Source organism: Leptodactylus fuscus, chromosome 4, assembly GCF_031893055.1.
Source record: "Leptodactylus fuscus isolate aLepFus1 chromosome 4, aLepFus1.hap2, whole genome shotgun sequence".
In the NCBI taxonomy this organism is placed as follows: domain Eukaryota; kingdom Metazoa; phylum Chordata; class Amphibia; order Anura; family Leptodactylidae; genus Leptodactylus; species Leptodactylus fuscus.
This window is the reverse complement of record NC_134268.1, coordinates 79,942,672-79,966,062: the sequence shown is the minus strand read 5'-3', so window position 1 is coordinate 79,966,062 and position 23,391 is coordinate 79,942,672. Positions and strand designations below refer to the sequence as shown.

The following is a 23,391-nucleotide window of genomic DNA, read 5'->3' as shown; positions in this document are numbered from 1 at the left end:
GCATTTTGTAAAAAAAAAAAAAAAAAACATTAAAAAAAGTTTCCCAATTCCTGAAGCAGATAATATCGGTCAACAAAAACTGCCTGAAGATACGTCACATCGCTTTTTTTGATCCTTTCATCTAGAGAAAAAACTTCTACTGACTCCCATTGAAATGAATAGGAGGCGGATTTTAAGACGGAATCCTTTTCAAAATCGAACTTATTTTTATTCCCTCAAATTTTAAAGAAGAATGGATGACAGCAAGCAGAGATGTGGAAAAACCGTGAGGAACTGACACAGAAAGTATATTGGAAAAGTGTAGAACTTTTCATTATACAAAGCATAAGCTTGAGTTACTGTATAGACCCCAGGTATAAGCATTGTGGATTCATGATTGTGGCGTTGCGGATGTCCTTTGTATATGGTCTGTAGTATTAGCCGCCATTTACCTCATACTACTCAGGCTGTGGTTGCTACATAATGTAATGGATCTACACGACATCCAGGAGTATTTGGGCACATTATGGCGGAAGTGTATGGCGGTATTATGAAGGCAGACATTAAAAAAAAAGTTAATAAAAATGCCATATTGTGACAACACACTGAACGGCGAGCGGGAAGCTGCGGGGTTGAGGGCGGGCAGCGGGGCGACTACGGAGAAGCGCCGACATAATGTCAGTCTATCCAATGATACAGCTGTGTGACCCGAGCACAGAGAACACCGCCCGCCTGTCTCTGAGGAAGCAGCCTATGACACGGAGGACGAGGGAGGCGCCATCATGCTCCTTGCACAGTTTCCTTCCGGTATCACATCCTCTCAACATGGCAGCTGCCGGGTTCTGCTCCCTCTTAGCAACAGGTAATGACAGAAGCGCTTTTATTTGTGCCTTTCCAGTGCGCCGGGCGTGCAGGTTCTATGCGATGTCCCGATGTGCACTTGTCACTGTCATGTAGGCTGCTGTGCTACCCTGTGCTGTGAGGGTGTCTGCTGCCTTCATGTGATGGTGCAACATCCTCATCACACCCTCATTGTTATTCTCCATATTGAGATGTAGATAAGCTGAGCCCTATTATATGGCATCAGATAGAAGATGTGCAGGCCGTCCTGTATGTATGTGCTAGCTACCAGATCTATAGGAGACTGTATGAGTGCAGACAATGCCATATGACATACAGATCGTATGTAGGGAGGGGTAAATACATGTAATAATGTGTGGCTGATGAGCATTGACCTTATGAACATGTATAAATAGTGCATGTATGTGACTGGACATTGTATTATCATGAACATACAGAGGAGGTGCAGATCATGTATGTAAATGGACAGTGTATGATTCTGAACGTGAGGGGATGCTAACTATATATATATTCATCCATATATATATATATATATATATATATATATATATATATATATATGACTGGACTGTGTATGATTATTAATATTTGTAAATACAGATCATGTATGAGAGGCTAAGATATATGTGACTGCACAGTGTATGATTATTCATATATATAGTAGATGCAGATCATATACGTGACTGGCCTGTGTATTATTGTATAGAGAATTTCTTGGTACTGTCCATATGAACAAGTACAATAGACTAAGTTAGTGACTAACTGGTAGAATGGCAGAGGGTCCGGCCCACAGTGTATAAGGGAAGAGAAGGGGGAGAAAGTAGGTGACTGATGACTATGAACATGTAGAGGAGGCACAGCAGGTCATGTATATCTATATATCTATGTCGAGTATGTGAGGGGAGTGTTCATTTGTGACTACCGTATATAGGATGTGCAGATAATATGAAGTAGATGGAGAGTATATGACTGAACATGCAGAGGAAGTGCAGATCATGTATGTGAATGGACATTATGATTATGAACATATATATGGTGCAGATTATATATATATATATATATATATATATATATATATATATATGTATGTATATATTGATGTTAAGTATGTGAGGAGAGCATATAATTGTGACTATAGCATGTGTACTGATGTAGAGTACATGATACTGTAGTGAAAATGTTTACATAGTGCACATCATCATCACATATTTATATATATATATATATATATATATATATATATATATATATATATATATATAATGTGTATGGACAGAGAATATTAGTATGTTTTCACACATGGCAGCTTTTGTTCTGCTTACTGAAGATCAGCTTCATTCATCTGGATAGACCTTGTAGAATCCAGGCATTTACTATTAACACAACCGCATTCTAATGAATGGAACAGATTTTGAGTCTGAGAGAGACAAGCGTACATATGAATGGAGTGTATGCATCTGTGAACATGTACAGCAGATGCACATAAACTATAGGAATAACTAAATGCCTGTGAACATGTATACAAGGTATTAATCATATATAAAAAAAGGCATGTATACAGTTGTGAATATGTGTATGAGGTGCAGATACTATATAAGATTGACGCTGGGTTCACACCAGCGCCTGGACTTCTCTGCATGCAGAAGACGGAAACCTGTCATGCCGAGTCCGGCCGTGAGCGCCGGTGAGCGTTTGGAGCTCTCCGCGGCGAAACCGTTTTTTTTTTTAAACCAGACACCAGGCATGTCCGACTCTGTGTCCGGTTTTTAAAAAAACAGTTTCGCCACGGAGAGCATAAAACGCTCACCGGCGCTCACGGCCTGACACTTACAAACCCATTCAGATACCGGCAGGTTTCCGTCTCCTGCCCAGTTTTGTGCAGGAAACAGAAACCTGCAGAACGGACTCCCGGGCGCAGATGTGAACGAGCCCTGAGACGCAAATGTCTATGAACATGTATAGAAAGTACATATAGTAGAGCATACATGAGTGGAGGGTAATATCCAGGCATTATTATTATTTTCCCTGTGTTTTGTTGCAGCATTATTTCTGGTGGCCCCCTCCTCAGCATTGGTAGAGGAGCTGGATGAGACGTAAGTGACACTTCTGTTATTTTTTAATACTGTGTGAAGTGAACAGATGACCAGGGGATATTCTTTATAAGTGGAGGGAAGGCAGCTTAGGCATCGGCACCCTCTCAACATTGAAATTGCATCACCAAGAAGGAAAAGTCTTGGTATTGTAGAAATCGGATTATCGATAGACATATTCATGAAATGCAAATGATAAATAAAAATTGAACCAAAACACTCAAAGCATCTGTATTTGTGTAGTATGGAGTATGAGCGCCACACGCCTTTACACCCCTTAGTGTGCTATCCATGATGTTGTGCCACTCTGAATGCACTTGGGCACACAAATCATCAAGATTGGCATCCAGCAGCTTCATTTGCATTTGCCAACCAATGGCATTGCAGATGTGCTCAATGGGGGACAAGTCTGGAGACACTGCAGGCCATTATGGCACATTTAGGCCACACAGAAACCTGCAGCCTGGCATTGTCCTGTTGGAAAACTGGGACACTTTATAGAAATGCTACCAATGGTAAGTATATCTGAAATGAAGACAAGAAGGGCGGGAAATATTGTAACGCAGAGGTAGGGAACCTTCAGCTCTCCAGCTGTTGCAAAACTGCAGCTCCCAGCATGCAGACTTGCTTTGTTTTTCTTGAGACTCCCATGGAAGTGAATGGAGAATGTTGGGAGTTGTAGTTTCACAGCAGCTGGAGAGCCGAAGGTTCCCTACCCCTATTCTAGAGTTCTTCTTTATTGTTTTTTTTGTTTTTTTTTTCTTCTAGTTATTACATGGCAAACCAAGCCCCTAACATTGCTTGCTTCCACTTTTCCCATCCAGGAGAATTTCTTTTGAAGAGATTTTAGGAACTGAGAAACAGAAAATTTTTTAGGGCATAATCATGTTATACACATATGTCATTTTTACAGAAATAACATGGCAGATGGACACTTAGCCCAAGTCTAATCATTCAGTCTTGTGTTATTTTTCTGGACTTTAAGTTATACTATACAAATGGAGTCCTAAGCACAAAGCAGGGCTGTGGAGTCTAAGTTGGGTTTAGTTTAGGATCGACTCAAAGTTGCAAAAAAGTGACTCCAATTTAAAAACCGAAACAAAATGAACTGATTATTGTAAATTTGTTTCTACAATTATTGATATTGTATAATGAGATGTATAGTTGTCGCATGTTTACTCACCTCTCCACTACATATGTGCTGTACTGTAATCACTATGGGACTAGTAGCACCATAGAGATATATAGTGCTACAAGTCCGTCTCTTGGCGTAGTGTATAGGTTGCTAAATCCGCCTTACATCTTAGGCTCTGTTAGCGTCACACCAGCCAAATGTGTTTTATTTATTCATTTTTATTTGTCATTTTATCACATTTCCTGATAAGCTTCTTTTGTTAAAAAAAAACAAAACACAAAAACAGCTAGTTTACTTTAAGGCTTGTTGCAGACAACCGTGTACTTTGTCAGTGTGCTAGCCATGGTTTTCAAAGCTAGCACGCTGACCCATTCATTTCTATGGCCACATATAAACATATGTGAACAGAGCCTTAAAGATATAAGTAATATTCTAATGTACAAATGACTCCACGTAGAAACCACTTCAGTCAGTATATCTATACCACCTTATTAAATAGCTGCTGAGTGGACTGTGCTGAATAGTCTTTTGATGATGGGATTTATTAATGTGCGGTTCACTGCGTAGTCATCAGATAATGGACTCTGTGGAGCGGACGGTGTGCTGCTGCAGTATGTACTGTAAAGTCATGGGCTTCAATGAGGAGCATATACAGAACAATGAGAATAGAAAGCTGCACATTGAGCATGTGGGATTTCCATGGCTTTTGTGCCAGTGATGCAAACTCTTTATAGGTGACGAAACTGCTTGTCATAATCACAACAACAATGATTGGTTTTGACAGGAGCAGTTTAGGGAATGCTGTGAAAGCCTCTGGGGACGTGATGCTGCAATAATACTAATAAGTTTCCGTGCTACTTACAGCATTGCAAGCCCAAAAGCAATATACTTTAACCACATTTATCAGATGATATTCTAGCACATTGTGGAGATTAAACATTTAGGCTAAGGCCCCACGTCGCGGGAATGCAGTTGTTGTTTTTTTTTGTTTGCAGATTTTATTGCGTTTTTCTTATTTGAGCTAAAGTCAAGAATGTCTTCAAAAGGAATGAGAAATATAAAGGAAGTTTTTATACTTCTCCCTTCTGTTCAATCCACTCCTGGATTTGGCTCAAAAACCACAACAAAATCTGCAACACAAAAAGCTGCATGTGCTGCTTCCACCTCACAGACCGGTGATGTCGCATTCATTGGTCACATGACCTGTTTGCTGCTCGGTCCTGATCAAGTGAATAGGATAGATAGGAAATACCATGTACATCCACAATACAAAGTATACCAATGTGCTTGATATTCATTGAAGATGCCTTAGCACCTTGATATTTAGGATAGATCATCTTTACCAAATATCAAGGTGCTTCAACATCAAGTATGTTGCCATACTTTGTATGTTGGTTCTTTTAAAGAAAATATTTAGGATTTATGCAGCATTTCCTGGTAATCTGGATTAACTGGAGTTTCTTCTCTGTAGCTGGAAATAATGTATTCAAATCATTAAGTTCAAGGGCGTGTCTTAGAATGATGCAATGTATACTAAAATGCTGATCATGTGAAAGGATTAGATAAAAGGATACAAAGTACCGTATATACTCGAGTATAAGCCGAATTTTTAAGCACAGTTTTTGTCCTGAAAAAGCCCCCCCTCGGCTTATACTCGAGTCAAGCAAAAAAGAAAGAAATTTATTTATTTTAATTTTTTTTTTGGAGGGGAGGGTCTATGACCAGCCGCAATAGTAATGTATAAAATCTTCCATAAAATAGTGGGGGAAAAAAAAGGAAGCTTTAAAAAATAAAAATAAATGTTCTAAATCCCTCCTTTCCCTAGAATACATATAAAAGTAGAAAATGACTGTGAAACACATACACATTATGTATCCTGTGTCTGAAAGTGCCCGGTCTACTGAATATAGGATCTGCAGTGCTATTCTTCTGTCAGGAAGGGGTTAATAGGAGCACTGCAGATACCCTATATTCAGCCAGGCTGAATTCCATGTGGGTGACTTAAAAAACAGTCCTCAAGCTCGGGGAAGGGGCAGACAGACAACCAAAACACCCTCTCCCCTTTCCCAGCAACTACTGCACCCAAAAACCATTTTAATTTTTGAAATTTTCCAGTAGCTACTACATTTCCCCCATAGGCTTATACTCGAGTCAATAAGTTTTCCCAGTTTTTTTGTGGTAAAATTAGGGGGGGTCGGCTTATACTTGGGTCGGCTTATACTCGAGTATATACGGTAAGTCACAAGAACTGTGTCCAGGGTGGGGGAAAATATTGGAGTGAAGTAAGGGCCCTGCTGTGACAACCCGACAAGTCACTTGTCATGTATGAACCTATGATAAATACAACCTACTTTCAGATCTCCACAAGTCTGACACTTGAGGGATAAATACAGTATCACATAATGGCCATTTATATGAGACGACTATGTATGCTAGAGGTCCTTGTAAGTGACTTATAGGCCGGTCCCAAACTGGGTGGCACTCCTCTACAATGTCCATATGTCCTACGTGGTCTTATGGAAAGGACCTGTATCTATGAGACAACCCCATGAGTCCTCTTTCACACGATGAACAGCGACATTATGGTGCGATTGTATTTTACCAAGAAGAGGAGCGTATATTATATACCGTACCGTACCGACTATAAGACGCACCTAGGTTTTAGAGGAGGAAAATAGGGAAAAAAAATTTTGAAGCAAAAACTGGTAAAATATTTAATATATGGGAGTTGTAGTTTTGCAACAGCTGCAAGGCCACATTGACAGGTGACCCTGCAGCTGTACGGGGACGCATAGAGCGTTTTTTTGCGGGGCCAGCTGTACTTTTTAGTTATACCATTTTGGGGGATATCTATTGCTTAGATCACCTTGTATTGAAAAAAAAAACAGGAGGTGATTTAGAACTTTTATTTATTTCATATTTTTAAAGTTTTTTTTGTTTTTTTTTTAACTATTTTATTCCCCCCCGGGGGCTTGAACCTGCGGTCACTTGATCGCAAGTCCCATAGACGGCAATACAACTGTATTGCCGTCTATGGGACATTCTGTCTATTAGTATTACGGCTGGTCCTAGGCCCAGCCGCAATACTAATATATAGCCGTGACAGGCCGGGGAGCCTCATTAGGCTCCCGGCTGTCACCCGAACAGGTCGGCTCCTGCGATATCGCCGCGCAGGAGCCGGCCTGCAACTTTACAGGTACGGCGCCGGTGGGGACCGGCCCCGGGGGAGAAGAGGCCGCTGATACTGACCCGGCATCCGCTGTACTAGAGAGGCGGATGCCGGGGAGGGATAGACGCCGGGGCCTGAGACATCGCTACGATCCTCTGCCCTGCATGAAGCCAGCGGCGGGGGCACGGAGGAGCGGAATAGCATCACTCCTCCTGCTGCTGGCTTCATGCAGGGCAGAGGAGCGCAGCGATGTCTCAGGCCCCGGCACCTGTAATGGCGTCTATCAGTTGCCGGCTTCCGCCTCTCTATTACAGCGGATGCCAGGCGCCACCTTCAGACTATAAGACGCACCCTTCTTTTCCCCCAAAATTTTTGGGGAAAAAAGTGCGTCTTATAGTCCGAAAAATACGGTAGATATTCATATGACAGAAGTGAATAACATTCACCATATGCAATTCTTTTTTGGGGCACTTTTATGTATAAAGCTGCAAAGAAGAACATATTGTAGGTATATGTTTCACATCCTGATACTATTATAAGGAACTTCCCCTTACTGTTTTTTTTTTTTTTTGCTTCTGTTTCTTGCAGTTTTAAAGAAACGAGACAAGAGGATGTTTGGCTTGTTGATGTAAGTCTTGTTAACGTTCATTTTTGTATCCTTTATTAGTGTGGTGTACATACCTATTTAAAAGGAAAGTGTCACCAGGAAATGACTTGCTGAAATCACATTAAAAACATTCATTTTTAAGAATTTATGATGATTTGGTTTTTAATGTTATCTATGTTAAAAATAATCCTAAAATTATGCAATCCCAACTTTTGCTACTAACGCTGGGTTCACACCAGCTCCCGTTCTACATTTTCAGGTTTCCGTCTTCTGCCGGCAGAAGACGGAAACCTGTTAGACCGTGTCCGGCCGTGAGCGCCGGTGAGCGTTTTGTGCTTTCCGCGGCGAAACATTTTTTTTTTTTTTAAACTGGACACAAAGTCCTGCATGTCCGACTCTGTGTCCGGTTAAAAAAAAAAACTGTTTCGCCGCGGAGAGCACAAAACGCTCACCGGCACTCATGGCCCAGACACTTTTCAAACCCATTCATTTGAATGGGTTTTAAAAATGCCTGCAGGTTTCCGTTTCAGGTTTACCAACAAACCCTAAGCCTGTAAGAGTTTGACCTCTTGTCTCCTGGAGATGAACCATAGGGGTAGTAGAAAAGATGTGAAATCCCCTGTAGTGAGTGGTGGATTCTGCGCCTTATCCATACATATATACGATAGCTGTGATTATCAGTGTGCTGGTAAGTGAGGAGCCTGCTGTGATGAAATCTACAGAAAACAACATATTTGACTTGGAGGCCAGAATCAGAACTGTAGGATTTTTTTTTTAATATAAATAATTACATGGAATTTTTTTTTTATAAAGTTCACCAAAAATTCTTAAATTCCTAAAACTTGATGCAAGTGGTAGTTCTTATAATATTATAACTACTTCTATTTGGTCTATTTCAATTTTTTTTCTTTTTTCCATTAGTTCTATGCACCTTGGTGTGGCCACTGTAAGAAACTTGAACCTGTATGGAATGATGTTGGTATGGAGATGAGGTCAAGCGGTTCCCCTGTGAGAGTTGGAAAGATGGATGCAACAGTTCATTCAAGTAAGTGTCTGCATTTTGAATAATTAGCTGGGTCCACATGTGGTAGACTTGTTACCTCTCAGATTTGTCATTTTACATGTAATGAGGACCTTTCACTACTTCCACCAACTTTAAAAGGGTTTCTGTTAATGCTATTAATGGGTTAATAAGTGCACCCTATTACCTTTTAGCAGTGATTTATGGGTTTCTCTGGAGCTCCTGACATCTTCTTTATTTGTTTACATGGTGTAGCTTCCAGTTCTTTTATCCTACAACTACCATTGCTCTTCACTCAGAGCTGACTCACACTACCTCCCCCTCCCTATCTCTCTTACCCCTCCCTGTTTCCCTAGCTAGCCCACCCCTCCACCTCATCATACTTGCCTTTCTTCCTGTCCGGATCTTATGGTCAGATCTCTTCCTTCTGCGGAGCTGTCTCCTCCTCTTGCCGGCAATCCTGCTCTATTACGCTGGCGTGGGAGGCTGGCAGACGTCAAGAAGAGGAGGAGCCAGCCCCCCAGGAGGAATTGATGTTTTGTGCCCAGAAGATCCAGACAGGTAAGTCTGATGGGGTGAGGGGGTAGTATTGGTGAAGTTCCGTTTCTGGAAATGGAATGTCACTGGAAAATCTGAAAATGTACTAGCGATCTTGATAATATACATTTTTGGTGAAGTAAGATAGAAGTTGGACGTAGGGAGGGTGTTTAGCTTAGTGTAGAAGGATGATTTTATCTCAGAAACCCCTTTAACGCCATGCATTCTTCAATAGGTATGGTTCCACTGATTTTGATTTAGTTGGAATTTTTCTCTAGCTCCCACTGTCCCTTAGCAATCAGTGCAACCATATGCATCATTCATTGTCTAAGGGACTCCCAGAGATAGCAGAGTACAGAGCTAATCTATCTCTAGCAGTGTCAAAGAAGATGAATGGAGCAGGAGTTCGCTTGCTTGGCCTGCCACTTAACTCAGGTAGGGGAAAAGAACCCTCATTTTCTTGATCAGTGGCAATCCCAATGGTTGGCCCCCCAACAATGGTTGGCCCCTATCCAGTGGGCCAATTGCTTAAAAAGGTGAAATTTACAACTTAAAAGACATGCTGAAAACATCAGCACAATGTTGGAGGGGTAACTTTAATGGAGATGTGCCCCAGTGCAAAATCTGTAATGGGCCCCCTAGTTACCTTTTGCTATTTAGAATAGTGGTCTATTTTATGTGGCATTCTGATTGCGACCTCTCCACCCCCTATGGCTACACCGGTGACCATTCCTCACCCCTTTTTATAAGAAAGGAAAACAGGTGTAGCTTGGGCTGTTTGAAACTGCAAGTCTGCCCCTGTTGCTTTTGACATTTATCAGATCTTGTATTCTGTTATTTGTCTTTCTTCTTTTTGATCAGATTTCTGTTAGATCAACTGCAATAATGTAGTAGGAAATCCACAAGTAAAAAACACATAATACACCCTTATTAAACATCAGTTACATTTACGTGTGGACATATAGCCTATATATACACATACGTGGACAACATTGTTGGTACCCCTCGTTTAATGAAAGAAAAACCCACAATAGTTCCGGAAATAACTTGAATCTGACCAAAGTAATAATAACCAAACTAAATGTTGACAAGCCACAAAGCTTCTGGGAGAATGTCCTATGGGCAGATAAGACAAAAATCAAACAATCAGCTCTATGTGAGACATGGAGAAGGCTCTGTTATGTTCTGGGGCTGCTTTGCTGCATCTGGCACAGGGTGTCTTGAATCTGTGCAGGGTACAATGAAATCTCAAGACTATCAAGTGTATGAATATAAATGTGATAGAAGGCATTATGGTATACAAAAAACATTAACATCAGTAATACAAGTCTAGATAATATCAATCCACAGTACCGCACCCCACCACAAGTTTCACCAATGCTTCGTTTGAGAGGAAACCGCATAGTAACCTACTGAGTTACCAGATAAGCAAACATTGCATTATTTAATTTCTCTTACCCTTCACCACATCCATAATTTCAAGTTCTTACCATCAGTTAATAGGCACCTCTCCATTGACTCCAAACCAGTTGGGATTTTCTCTTTAGTCTCCCCGGATTTCTGAGAAATTGATATTGCCCAGTGTGCTGTTTCAAGCTCAGTATTGTCAGAAGGACAGTGTCAGGTGGAGGGGGGATTCAGAGCTCCATATGATGGCTCCTTCTGTGACTATTATCTGTTTTCTACCAACAAGTGACGTTTGAGGAATGGCAAATACTGGAATCTACTCCCATGTTATCAATGGGTGAGGCATGGATTCTTAGAGTACAGGTAGTCCTCGACTTACAACGTTGATCCGTTCTTACGCAGCGTCGTAAACTGAATTTCGACGTAAGTCGGAAACATACCATATGACGCCGCGTAGGAACGGATCAACGTGATTTAGTGTGCAGCGGCTCAGAAACCGAGGAAGACTGTACCATATACAGTACAGTTCAGTCTTCCTTGGTTCTGAGCCGCTGCACACTAAATCACGTACTGTACAGGGAGAGCTGGCAGCTTGCGTTTATGCGGGAGATTACTTTTTCTCATAGGAATGCATTGGCCAGCGTTGATTGGCTAGTGTTCAGCATTCGGCCAATCATTGCTGGCCAGGAGGTGGAGTCTAATATCGGACCACAGTGGAGACTGCTGTGGTCCGATCTTAGACTTCGCCTCCTCACAGACGAGCCTCCGGCAGAACCAGCATTGATTGGCCGAATGCTGTACACTGGCCAATCAACGCTGGTCAATTCATTACTATGAGAAAAAGTCCGCTCCCTCGTAACAGCAAACTGCCAGCTCTCTTCCGACGAGCAAGGACGAGCCTGCTGCAGAACCAGCGTTGCTTTGCCGCAGGCTCGTCCTTGCTTGTCGGGAGTGCTGGCAGCTTTCTGTTATGAGGGAGCTTTACTTTTTAGCTCTTCTCTAGTCATAACCACGAACCGTAAGACAGGGCTCTTCTCTAGTCATAATCACCCCCTATGTAAGACAGGGCTTCATTCTGATTCTAGCTGCCGTAAATGCAGTGTGGACCATGCCATTCCCATACACAGGACGTGCAGTGGTATCTTTCTGGGTGGACATCATAGCGCTCTTAGAAGGATATATGGTGTACAGATCTGAAAGTACAGTATGTGTACTGGGGCTCCTGGGTGATGACCGCATTAAATTAGATTCTTTTTGGCATTTGATGAATGCTATTATTATTATTATTTATTATTGTTTATTTATATAGCACCATTAATTCCCTTTACATTTGGGGGTTACATACAGTACACAAAATATACAATACTATACAGTGTATAATACTAACAGTGACCGACTGGCACAGTGGGGTAGAGGACCCTGCCCGCGAGGGCTTACAATGCTATATTACGCACAAAAACTACAGGATTTGCCAAACCCTAGACCGAGAAATCTACATGGAATTGGTAGCAAATATGAATGTAGTGATCAAGTTTTCTATACAATATATGATTTATAGGAAATATACAGTGTAGGAGAAATTTAAGAAAAACTGGAGCCTCTGGCTTGATTTCCTGAAATTCTCCTCATAAGCCTTCCTTTTATATATTCACCATTATTTTTTTTGGAGGGAGAGGGGGGTGGATGTTACAGGCGGTTTAGCCTCGTTTGTCATAAAAACAAGCGGATGGATAGATAGATAGATAGATATGTCTTTTTGTGTGCGTATATATATATATATATATATATATATATATATATATATACACACAGTTAGGGCCAGAAATATTTGGACAGTGACACAAGTTTTGTTATTTTAGCTGTTTACTAAAACATGTTCAGAAATACAATTATATATATAATATGGGCTGAAAGTGCACACTCCCAGCTGCAATATGAGAGTTTCCACATCCAAATCGGAGAAAGGGTTTAGGAATCATAGCTCTGTAATGCATAGCCTCCTCTTTTTCAAGGGACCAAAAGTAATTGGACAATGGACTCTAAGGGCTGCAATTAACTCTGAAGGCGTCTCCCTCGTAAACCTGTAATCAATGAAGTAGTTAAAAGGTCTGGGGTTGATTCCAGGTGTGTGGTTTTGCATTTGGAAGCTGTTGCTGTGACCAGACAACATGCGGTCAAAGGAACTTTGAGGTGAGGTGAAGCAGAACATCCTGAGGCTGAAAAAAAAGAAAAAATCCATCAGAGAGATAGCAGACATGTTTGGAGTAGCAAAATCAACAGTCGGGTACATTCTAAGAAAAAAGGAATTGACTGGTGAGCTTGGGAACTCAAAAAGGCCTGGGCGTCCACGGATGACAACAGTGGTGGATGATCGCCGCATACTTTCTTTGGTCAAGAAGAACCCATTCACAACATCAACTGAAGTCCAGAACACTCTCAGTGAAGTAGGTGTATCTGTCTCTAAGTCAACAGTAAAGAGAAGACTCCATGAAAGTAAATACAAAGGGTTCACATCTAGATGCAAACCATTCATCAATTCCAAAAATAGACAGGCCAGAGTTAAATTTGCTGAAAAACACCTCAAGAAGCCAGCTCAGTTCTGGAAAAGTATTCTATGGACAGATGAGACAAAGATCAACCTGTACCAGAATGATGGGAAAAAAAAAGTTTGAAGAAGAAAGGGAACGGCACATGATCCAAGGCACACCACATCCTCTGTAAAACATGGTGGAGGCAACGTGATGGCATGGGCATGCATGGCTTTCAATGGCACTGGGTCACTTGTGTTTATTGATGACATAACAGCAGACAAGAGTAGCCGGATGAATTCTGAAGTGTACCGGGATATACTTTCAGCCCAGATTCAGCCAAATGCTGCCAAGTTGATCGGACGGCGTTTCATAGTACAGATGGACAGTGACCCCAAGCATACAGCCAAAGCTACCCAGGAGTTCATGAGTGCAAAAAAGTGGAACATTCTGCAATGGCCAAGTCAATCACCAGATCTTAACCCAATTGAGCATGCATTTCACTTGCTCAAATCCAGACTTAAGGCGGAAAGACCCACAAACAAGCAAGACCTGAAGGCTGCGGCTGTAAAGGCCTGGCAAAGCATTAAGAAGGAGGAAACCCAGCGTTTGGTGATGTCCATGGGTTCCAGACGTAAGGCAGTGATTGCCTCCGAAGGATTCGCAACAAAATATTGAAAATAAATATATTTTGTTTGGGTTATGTTTATTTGTCCAATTACTTTTGAGCTCCTAAAATGTGGAGTGTTTGTAAAGAAATGTGTACAATTCCTACATTTTCTATCAGATATTTTTGTTCAACCCTTCAAATTAAACGTTACAATCTGCACTTGAATTCTGTTGTAGAGGTTTCATTTCAAAACCAATGTGGTGGCATGCAGATCCCAACTCGCGAAAATTGTGTCACTGTCCAAATATTTCTGGCCCTAACTGTATATATAATATATATATATATATATATATATATATATATATATATAGTATACATTCAAAAGAAATATATATTTTTTGTGATATATATATACTTTATGTGTGTGTGTGTGTGTGTGTGTGTGTGTGTTATATACCTTTTTGGTGTCCTTCCCTGCTCTTCTTTGCCTCCTAAACTGCTTATTTCACTATTCTAATACATCTTCACTAAAGACAAACTTCTATGAGCTACAGTCTATCAAGAGTTTGAGAGAGAAAGTGCTATATTATTATTATTATTATTATTATTATTATATTTTTTTTAACTGAAAACTGGTAAAATGTCCGCCTATCTGCAGCAGTCTGTGTGTGTGTCTCTCACTGGGCTCCGCGTCCTCCCACCTCTTCTCCCCGCTCGGTAATTCGGTTTTGCTTTGCTGTCAGTATTTTAAACAGATGGCTAAAATAACATTACTACTACCTGGAATCATTTGTCGATGCTATGCAATCTCTGTGAACTTGCCTCTATCCGCATCCCCCATCTCTTCCAAAGCTGTACGCTTTATCTAGAAATGTCACCATCTGCTTCTGTTTCTTGACTAAATCTGCCAAGTTTAAACCAAGAAATGTGGAAGACACAATTACAATGTAAACTGCAGTTAACTCTTTCTGCCTTACATTGCTTGTGTGATTTTATTTTTTTTTTCCAGTAACAGGTAAAGTATCTTGGATGTCACTTCTAACCAACTTTTGGCCAAATTATGACATGTAAAAAAAATAAATGTGATGGATTTCTTCATACCCAATCTTCTGTACCCTGACATCTGCTGACCAGCAGATTCTCATACACATTTTATAGGTCAGCTGATCTGAAGTTCAACTGTATACGACCAATATTTATGGGAAACCCTAAAGTCTGTATTATATAAACTATTAGTTCAATATTTTATACTTTTGTTATTCCCTGCAAACAACCAGAATTGGTGACTAATGTTAGATTACCGTTAAAGGGATCCTATCAGTAGGAATAGCCTTCAGAAACGCTATTCTTCTCCTACCTTTAGATGTCTACTCCGCGCTGCCATTCGGTAGAAATCCTGGTTTTCTTCGGTATGCAAATTAGTTCTCTTGCAGCACGGGGGGCGGTTACCAGCGCTCAAATAGCACTGGGGGCGACCCCATTGCTGCGAGAGAACTCTGTGCAGCGTCGCCTCAGTCAAACTTCTACGCATGTGCAGTCGGCTCTGATATTGGGCAGAGCCGACTGCATATGCAGGTGGCCATTTTTTTGTGGCCGCTTACGCAAGCATGCGCAGTACGCTCATGTAGTTCAACGCAAAAAGAACTATTTCACCGCGGAGAGGCCGCATACAGACATCGGCAGTTTGCATTAAAAACCCATTCAAATGAATGGGTTTTTATACTGACTTCTGGCAAGCTGTTTTTTTAGGGATTTAGGTGGAAACACAAAGAGTGAACAGCGGGGCAAGTGTAAACGCCACATAAAATGTTTCAATATCTGGCTTGCAATGACATAATATTGATATATATTTATACTGTGTATAATAACAATATGTACACAATGTGATAACCTGCTGCACCACAATATTTAATAACAAAAGTCAAAATGTTTAAAGAGGACCTTTCATGTCATCCTGCACATACGGGTTTATATACCGCTAGAAAGCTGACAGTGCTCTGAATTCAGTGCACTCTCAGCTTTCCCGTTATATTAACTTTTCTGCAGGAGTTTAACTCTTTAAGTGTCAACTTTGCTGCATCTGTGTGTACATATTTCATAATCTTATTGAGCAGTTTGTAGTCTTTGTTGCAGAAGGAAATTGCAGATATATTGTTGAAGTTTGTGATAGTTGGTCCGTGATCTTCCTATAATGGACTTTATAGGTGTTTCTGTTTATCATGTGCTATAATGTATGCGTTAGCTATATTATTTCCTATAGTACTGTGTTGCTGTTCTGCCTTGAATAGAAACGGATAAATGTCAAAGTGTAGGAGTGACAGATGTTACATGAGGATAAATATTTCTTGTTTGGAGATTAGTCTATCCTAATATGAGTATAAAAGAGATTAGTATTGCTGTAATGTGTTGGCAGCAAATCTCCTACTGTCCAGCTGCTGTGAAGTCCCACCATGCAACCTTTAAAGACAAGTAGAGATTTTGATCTGTGTTGAGCCAGATCTGGGATAACCACTCTGTCAGTGTACACTAAGTTGCTGAGGGAAAAAAAAAAGAAAAATATTGATGTCCTTCAGCAAATTCGCTTACCTACCTACTGATGCATGTTATCAGCAGGGCAACTGAGTTCATGTATAGTATTTTTTTTTTCTTTTTGTTTTTTTGTCTCCAGAACAATAAAGTTATTTTAAGGTGTTGTGCCCTTATAAATAATGGGGAAGATACATCAAGATCAGTGTATTCTTGCTAGTCTTGATGTCCCCTGTTCCAGTTCCACGAGGCTTAGGGGAGTTCACACTACCGTTACTAATGTCTGTTGCTGCCTTGCGTCATAGGATGACTGCAATGGACATTAGCTGTCACAGAGAACTAACGGTCACATACTGTTTCTGTGTCCTTTCCCATTGACACTGTTTGCTTTTGTAATGGAAGATAAAGTCTTGCATGCACTACATAGCGGTTCCAGTGAACTGCAGATATTACTGTATTGTTCCTAGTTACTTCTACTGTTCCAGTGAACTAGCTGCTAGAGCAGATGATCTGTGCTGACTCTGGGTGTCGAACCGCAACCTATTATGTAGATAAATCATTAGTATGAAGATTCGATTGGAAAACCTCATTAATCCTATGATGCCTTTGCCTTGACACAGCATTGCATTAACTAGAGACAGTACCTTCTTTGCTTTCTGAGGAACAGTGTGATTATCAATTAACTTTTGTGTCCTTCCAAATAATTTAAGAGACCTAAGTAAGGAAGTTCAGGAAGACTGCACTGTGGTCGTCTTCATTATAACTGTATGATATGACTATGTCCAATCATCAATGGTAGCTAGGGAGTGTGTGTGTCCTCCCTTGGAGATATTATCACTCCTTAAGGAGAGATCACCTTCACAGGCTTATGGAGACTTGCAAAAGCCTTTTTTGCTCCACTGGGGGAATTATGGGAAAAATATCCAAATCTGTTTCCCAAAATGTAAATCTGAAAACAGTGCCTCTGTTTGCTGCCCTCTAGGGACAGCTCCCTAGAGGGCAGCAAACAGAGGCCCTGGGAAACAGATTTACATATTTTTACCATAACTCCCTTGGAGAGACTGTTTGGTACAGTTCATCCTGCTTCAATTACATGGGTAGGTTTAATTCCTAATATAGTGCCCCCCTCCCCCGAGAGAATAGTAAGGCCGTTATTTCACATTGACCTAAGTAAAATCTCTAACTAAATGAGGTAATGTATACATACTGGGGAAACGGGCTTCTTTAAATTTGTATTTTCTTGTAAAACTCAACTGCTAGTCCATATAAATCCGTAATATCAAAATTCTTAACTCGTATAACCTTTCCTTATGCAGGCATTGCCTCAGAATTTGGAGTGCGTGGGTTTCCAACTATAAAATTGTGAGTATTGCTTTTATTAGTATGTAATATATAGTATACATTTTAGTCCTTTTGATTGCTGTCAATGATGCATTTTGTGCACATTTCACATTAAAGAGTAAGTTTAATATAAGATTATGCTGAGATGATGAAAGAGGACTGTATATTTTATCATGTAGTATTTTCCATTCCAGAGAATGGGGTCTTTCCTAAATGGAGATAGAAGTATTAAAGAGGGTTCAGAAGTTCCTAAACCAGTGCTAGTCCCATGAAAGAGCAGAATACCTTGTAGACACAAGCCAATGCCTGATTTGCCAGGGGTATGTTAGATCTGTCAACCTCCTTTTAAGGTGGCCATACATGCTACATTATATTAACCATACATGCAGAACATTTAGTCTGTATAGGTGTGTTCCCAGGTTCTTGAGAGCGGCATTCACTACTTTTCTTATTCAGAACACATGCTTAGTCTCACACACTTACTTATTGGGAGATTGGAGGAAGACTACATGATGGCCAAATGAACACCTTCCTGTCTGCTATCTAAAGTATCTACCTTTACACACACCCGGCAGAAACAATGTTAAAACCCCTTGACACTGTAAGATACTGTTTTGTCTGTTTTTATTTGTATTGATTGTTTACGTAAGTTATAAAGAGTAAGGTTTACAGTGTAAGCTGGTTATATGGTATCTTACCAGACAGAGTAGGGAAAAAACTTCCAAAAAACTTATTTATTGCAAGACTGTAAGTACATATTGAAAACCTATTTATTCGGTTATATACTTGTTGTGTGCAATCTGTCGTTTTAATGGATAGCACACTGACTCATTCTAAAGAGCTTATCTGTTTTTGTAATGCACAGGTTAAAGGGTGAGATGGCTTACAACTATCGTGGTCCTAGAACAAAGGAGGATATCATTGAATTTGCAAATAGAGTTGCAGGGTAAGTGGGCATTTTCTACTAATATTATATAATAAATGTGAAAGTTTGGATGTTTGTTCTTCAATCACGCAAAAACAGCTGAACGGAGTTGAATGAAATTCAGCACATAGTTTGTAACCTCGATTAAAACATAGGCTACTTTTTATCCCAGTAAATGACATGGCTTCATGACTGTTATGAATTTATGTTCACATACTATATTACACTGCTCCTGCAGCAGCTTATCTCAGGTCCCAGCTGTTATCTCTCTGTGTAAACACACACTAACCCTCAGTGATTTGTGTACATGCATTTGTATATTATCTGATCTGCTCCAGGCAGTGCACACAAACTGACATGGGCAAACACCTTTAAAAGGGCTCTATCAGCAAAATTTTGCTGTATGAGCCCCACATATGCGTGAATAGCCTTTAAAAAGGCTATTCAGGCACCGCTAATCTTATTTTAAACCCCCATCCCGTTTTAAAATAAAACTATAAAAACATATAGGTAAATCATACTTGAATGTGCACCCTGCATGCACGATCCAATGTCATCTTCTGGCACGCCTACTTCTTCTTTCTTCTTCTTTCGGCAACGCCCTCCAGTCCTGGCTCTTCCCCGGCTTCTTCTTCATCCTCTTCCGTTCAAATCCAATCAGTGATTTACCTATATGTTTTTATAGTCTTATTTTAAAACGGGACGGGGGTTTAAAATAAGATTAACGGTGCCTAAATAGCCTTTTTAAAGGCTATTCACGCATATGTGCGGCTCATACAGCAAAATTTTGCTGATAGAGCCCCTTTAATTCAAATTGGCGTTTTGTCAATTTTAAACATGCCTGAAAAAAGAGAATGTAATTTGACGCAAACAACGAGCGCTATGAAGGTAGCCAGAAGTCACAGACTTCTCCTCAAGCGGAACTGAGGGGGAACATCGTTGTCAACAACACACTCATTATATGGTGTCGCAGTGAGCTGCTGAGATGCCGAAACAATTATAGGCACGGTGCAAAGAACAACTTCAGCGCCAGGCCAGCTTGAGATCTGCCGGAGCATGCGGATCATCCACGCCAACAGCATGCTCATTAAATGGCTTCCCAGCGAGCTGCAGAGATGCCGGAACAATCACAGGCACGCTGCGAGGAATAGGTTTAGCAGCAGGACAGCTTAAGGGTGCATTCACACAACGCAAAATCACGGCCACAAAATAAAGCGGCATATACGATCCTAACTCCCATTGAAATGAATGGGAGCGTTTACGGCACGCAAACTCTCACACGCCGTATACGTGCCACATCACGCAGTACGTTACATTGTGTGAACGCACCCTTAGAGCTGCCAAAACACTGGAGCAGGCAAACCATCGACAGCAGCAATTTGCTGAATATAGGCGGATCATCGATGCCAAGAACACACAGAGGAAGTCGCGGGCAGAGGCTAGTAATTTATAAATATAGTCTGAAATTCTCTACTATAGCAACAAAAGCAGGTATAGCTAAAATAGTATTATGTTAAAGAGAACCTTTCATGTCCTCAGGCACATGTGGTTTTATATACCCCTAGAAAGCGGACAGTGCACTAAATTCAGCGCACTGACGGCTTTCCTGTTATATGCCCGGTGGCTGGAGATATTAGTGCTGTTATGACGGTACCAATCTCTGCCCACTATCAGAAGAGCGTTCCTGAGAGTCTAGCTGGGCAGTGACAAGCGCTCCCTCAGCAGTACTCGTCCATAGCCCTGTCAGAGGGGGTGTCCCTTACCACCTAGCGATGACGCTAAGCTGTGAGGAACGCCGCCCCCTCCCCCCCCAACTGTATTCGTCCATAGCCCTGTACTGTCAGAACAGGTGTTTCTTACCACCTAGCGATGACGCTAAGCTGTGAGGAGTGGCCCACCCAATTGTACTCGTCCAGCTAAATTCACAGTTGGACAACACATCGGATGCCCTGTGCAGAATCGATGGTGGTTTTGGGGGATTTAAATTGAGCTGGCGGGTTCCCTTTCAATTAATTTTACATTATAACTGTATCCATTTCCAGGCCATTAATTCGACCCCTCCCAAGCCAACAGATGTTTGATCACGTACAAAAACGTCATCGTGTGCTGTTTGTGTATGTTGGTGTTGAATCAACCCTGAAGGTGAGTCATTGCATTGTTATGTATGGTAAGAAAACAGGTTGTGCAGTTTGGCGGGTTGTTCTGTATTATTAGTTAATTCTGTGCTTGTATTAATGACATGTAATAGATGTGCCTGTACGATCTGGTGAGGCATTATCAATGTGATTGACAGTAATGACTGGGGTGAGAGAAAACTTTCATCTTGACTACTTATCATGGTGCAGAAAAGGGGAGAAGGTGGTTGGTCCTAATAAAGGCCCCCTTGACTGTTTACGATCAGTGTCAGCTAGTGTGTCATTTACTAATAGGTGTGCCCTAACAGATGCCAGTGTGTTTTTACAGGCACAGGCAGTAATGGACTGTCATATAGAAGACATGAAAGAGTTGATAGCTGTATTCTCTTTATATCCTGGATAAGTAAGATGTAAATAGGAGCTCATTGGTGGAAAAAAAAAAAGAGGAACTTGCCCCTAGCTCCACCTATTGGAAAGTATCTCTCTATAGATGACCGATTCTCAAAAGAAACCGAAGGCCTAATCTGGGAATAATACCCAAGCTCCTCTATAAGGAAGAGGTTCCCATCTGTTTCAAGCCTTTTGCCTGTTATCAGTGCAGAGTATGGCACTGGCTGATGGTGAGAGGTCTCATTGTGGGTCAGAAGGGGCAATGTCTCTCATTAGGGAGAGACTGGTACAGGACTTATTAGATCATGCATGCCTTGCTAAGCATTCTGTGTTAGGAGTATACAAATATTCCACCTCATCGCTGGGAAAAAAAGAATTTGCCTTAGTGCCACCTATTGTAAGTTAGCTGCCCAATAAGTAACGCTGGGAGCAAATTACTTGTTTTCACCAATGAGGTCTTATTTGCATATTCCTAACCCGGAATTCTTAGCATGGCTTTATATTCTGATAGAAAGATCTTACTAAAGTAATTCAGCAATTAGCATTCAGAAAGGCACGTTATGTAAATGGTAGTGCAAGCAGTCTTCTTAAAGAGGACCTTTTATGGTTTGGGGCACAGGCAGTTTTATATACTGCTGGAAAGCTGACAGTGCGCTGAATTCAGCGCACTGTCGGCTTTCCCAATCTGTTCCCCCGGGTAAAGAGGTATCAGTCCCGGTACCGTAGCTCTTTACAGTCAGAAGGGCGTTTCTGACAGTCAGTCAGGTACGTCCTTCTCCACAGCAGCGCCTATTGCGCTGTACAGTGTGAGTGGGGAGGAACGCCCCCTCCCCTCCTGATAATACTCGTCTATGGACGAGCACTGTGAGCAGAGGGAGGGGGCGTTCCTCCCCGGTCACACTGTACAGCGCGATAGGCGCTGCTGTGGAGAAGGACGTACCTGACTGACTGTCAGAAGGGTGTTATAGAACTGCCTGTGCCCCAAACCATGAAAGGTCCTCTTTAATGGTGACTAGATTTGTCACTTACCCACTGCCTTTTGGTCCTCAGCTGTGTCATGTGACTAGTGATAAGACATCTTCTCATGTGTGGACAGGAAGTCAGTTTCTCCACTCATTCCTATCACTCTGTGCTTACAGCAATTATTGTTCGGACATTTCCGGTCCGAATGAAACTGCAGGCAAATACTGCAATAACTAAATCAAAATTTTTTGAATTGCCCAGTCCTAACCACAACTGTTTTTCATGGCAAGAATTTGCATAGACTTTTATTTTCTTGTTTACGGTCATTTTACAATATTTCTTTTCACAGGAAAAATTCATTGAAGTTGCGTCTGAACTTATTGTGTATACATACTTCTTTTCTGCTTCAGAAGACGTCTTGCCAGAGGTAAATATCTACTTGTATATTTTTAAAGAACAACAATTGTAGCAGCACCAGCAAATCTGGGGATCATCCCATAAATTGCACGGCAGAAACTCCTCTCCAGGCAAAAGGGTTTGCAATAGAAAAAACAATCCGGTCTGTCAGCAACTTGTATGGATGGAAAAATGTCCTTTTATTGGAAAAAGCAGCACACCATGTATCTACTTATATAGTTTATAAGGGACACGTATTAAAGAGATTAAGATAGATAGATAGATAGATAGATAGATAGATAGATAGATAGGAGATATAGAGATAGATAGATAATAGATAGGAGATATATATTAGATAGTAAGATATAGATAGATAGATAGATAGATAGATAGATAGATAGATAGATAGATAGATAGATAGATAGATAAGAGATATAGAGATAGGAGATAGATATTAGATAGATAGATAGATAGATAGATAGATAGATAGATACTGAGCTACTTCCCCCACAATTTATAGAAGTTCCTGTGTTTGTGTGAAGACACTAGAAAGTAATAACCAGGCAAGTCTTTAACAATTAAATAAATACATTGGCAATAAAGTGTTTTAACTAACTTATATTTAAAAAAAAAATGGCCGTAAACAGTAATTAAATACATTACATGGCTGACAATGCTGCTACTGCAAGGTGAGGCAGGAGACAATGTATCTGTTCAATCTCCTCTCACTGTCTGTATTTCCTGAATAAAGTTTTAAAGGCTACTTTTTGT

General features: G+C 40.9%; 1 protein-coding gene across 1 annotated transcript in view; it reads left to right on the top strand.

The window, feature by feature from the left end:
- The first annotated feature begins 760 nt into the window (after window positions 1–760).
- The window catches only part of TMX3 (thioredoxin related transmembrane protein 3), a 40,527-nt gene continuing 17,896 nt past the window's right edge, over window positions 761–23,391 (top strand). Inside the window, exons 1-8 of the mRNA XM_075270718.1 lie at window positions 761–841; window positions 2,882–2,933; window positions 7,823–7,862; window positions 8,763–8,886; window positions 17,787–17,832; window positions 18,677–18,757; window positions 20,779–20,878; window positions 22,574–22,651. Coding sequence (XP_075126819.1) covers window positions 805–841; window positions 2,882–2,933; window positions 7,823–7,862; window positions 8,763–8,886; window positions 17,787–17,832; window positions 18,677–18,757; window positions 20,779–20,878; window positions 22,574–22,651 — 558 coding nt within the window. The 5' untranslated portion in view covers window positions 761–804. The remainder of the gene's footprint in view (window positions 842–2,881; window positions 2,934–7,822; window positions 7,863–8,762; window positions 8,887–17,786; window positions 17,833–18,676; window positions 18,758–20,778; window positions 20,879–22,573; window positions 22,652–23,391) is intronic.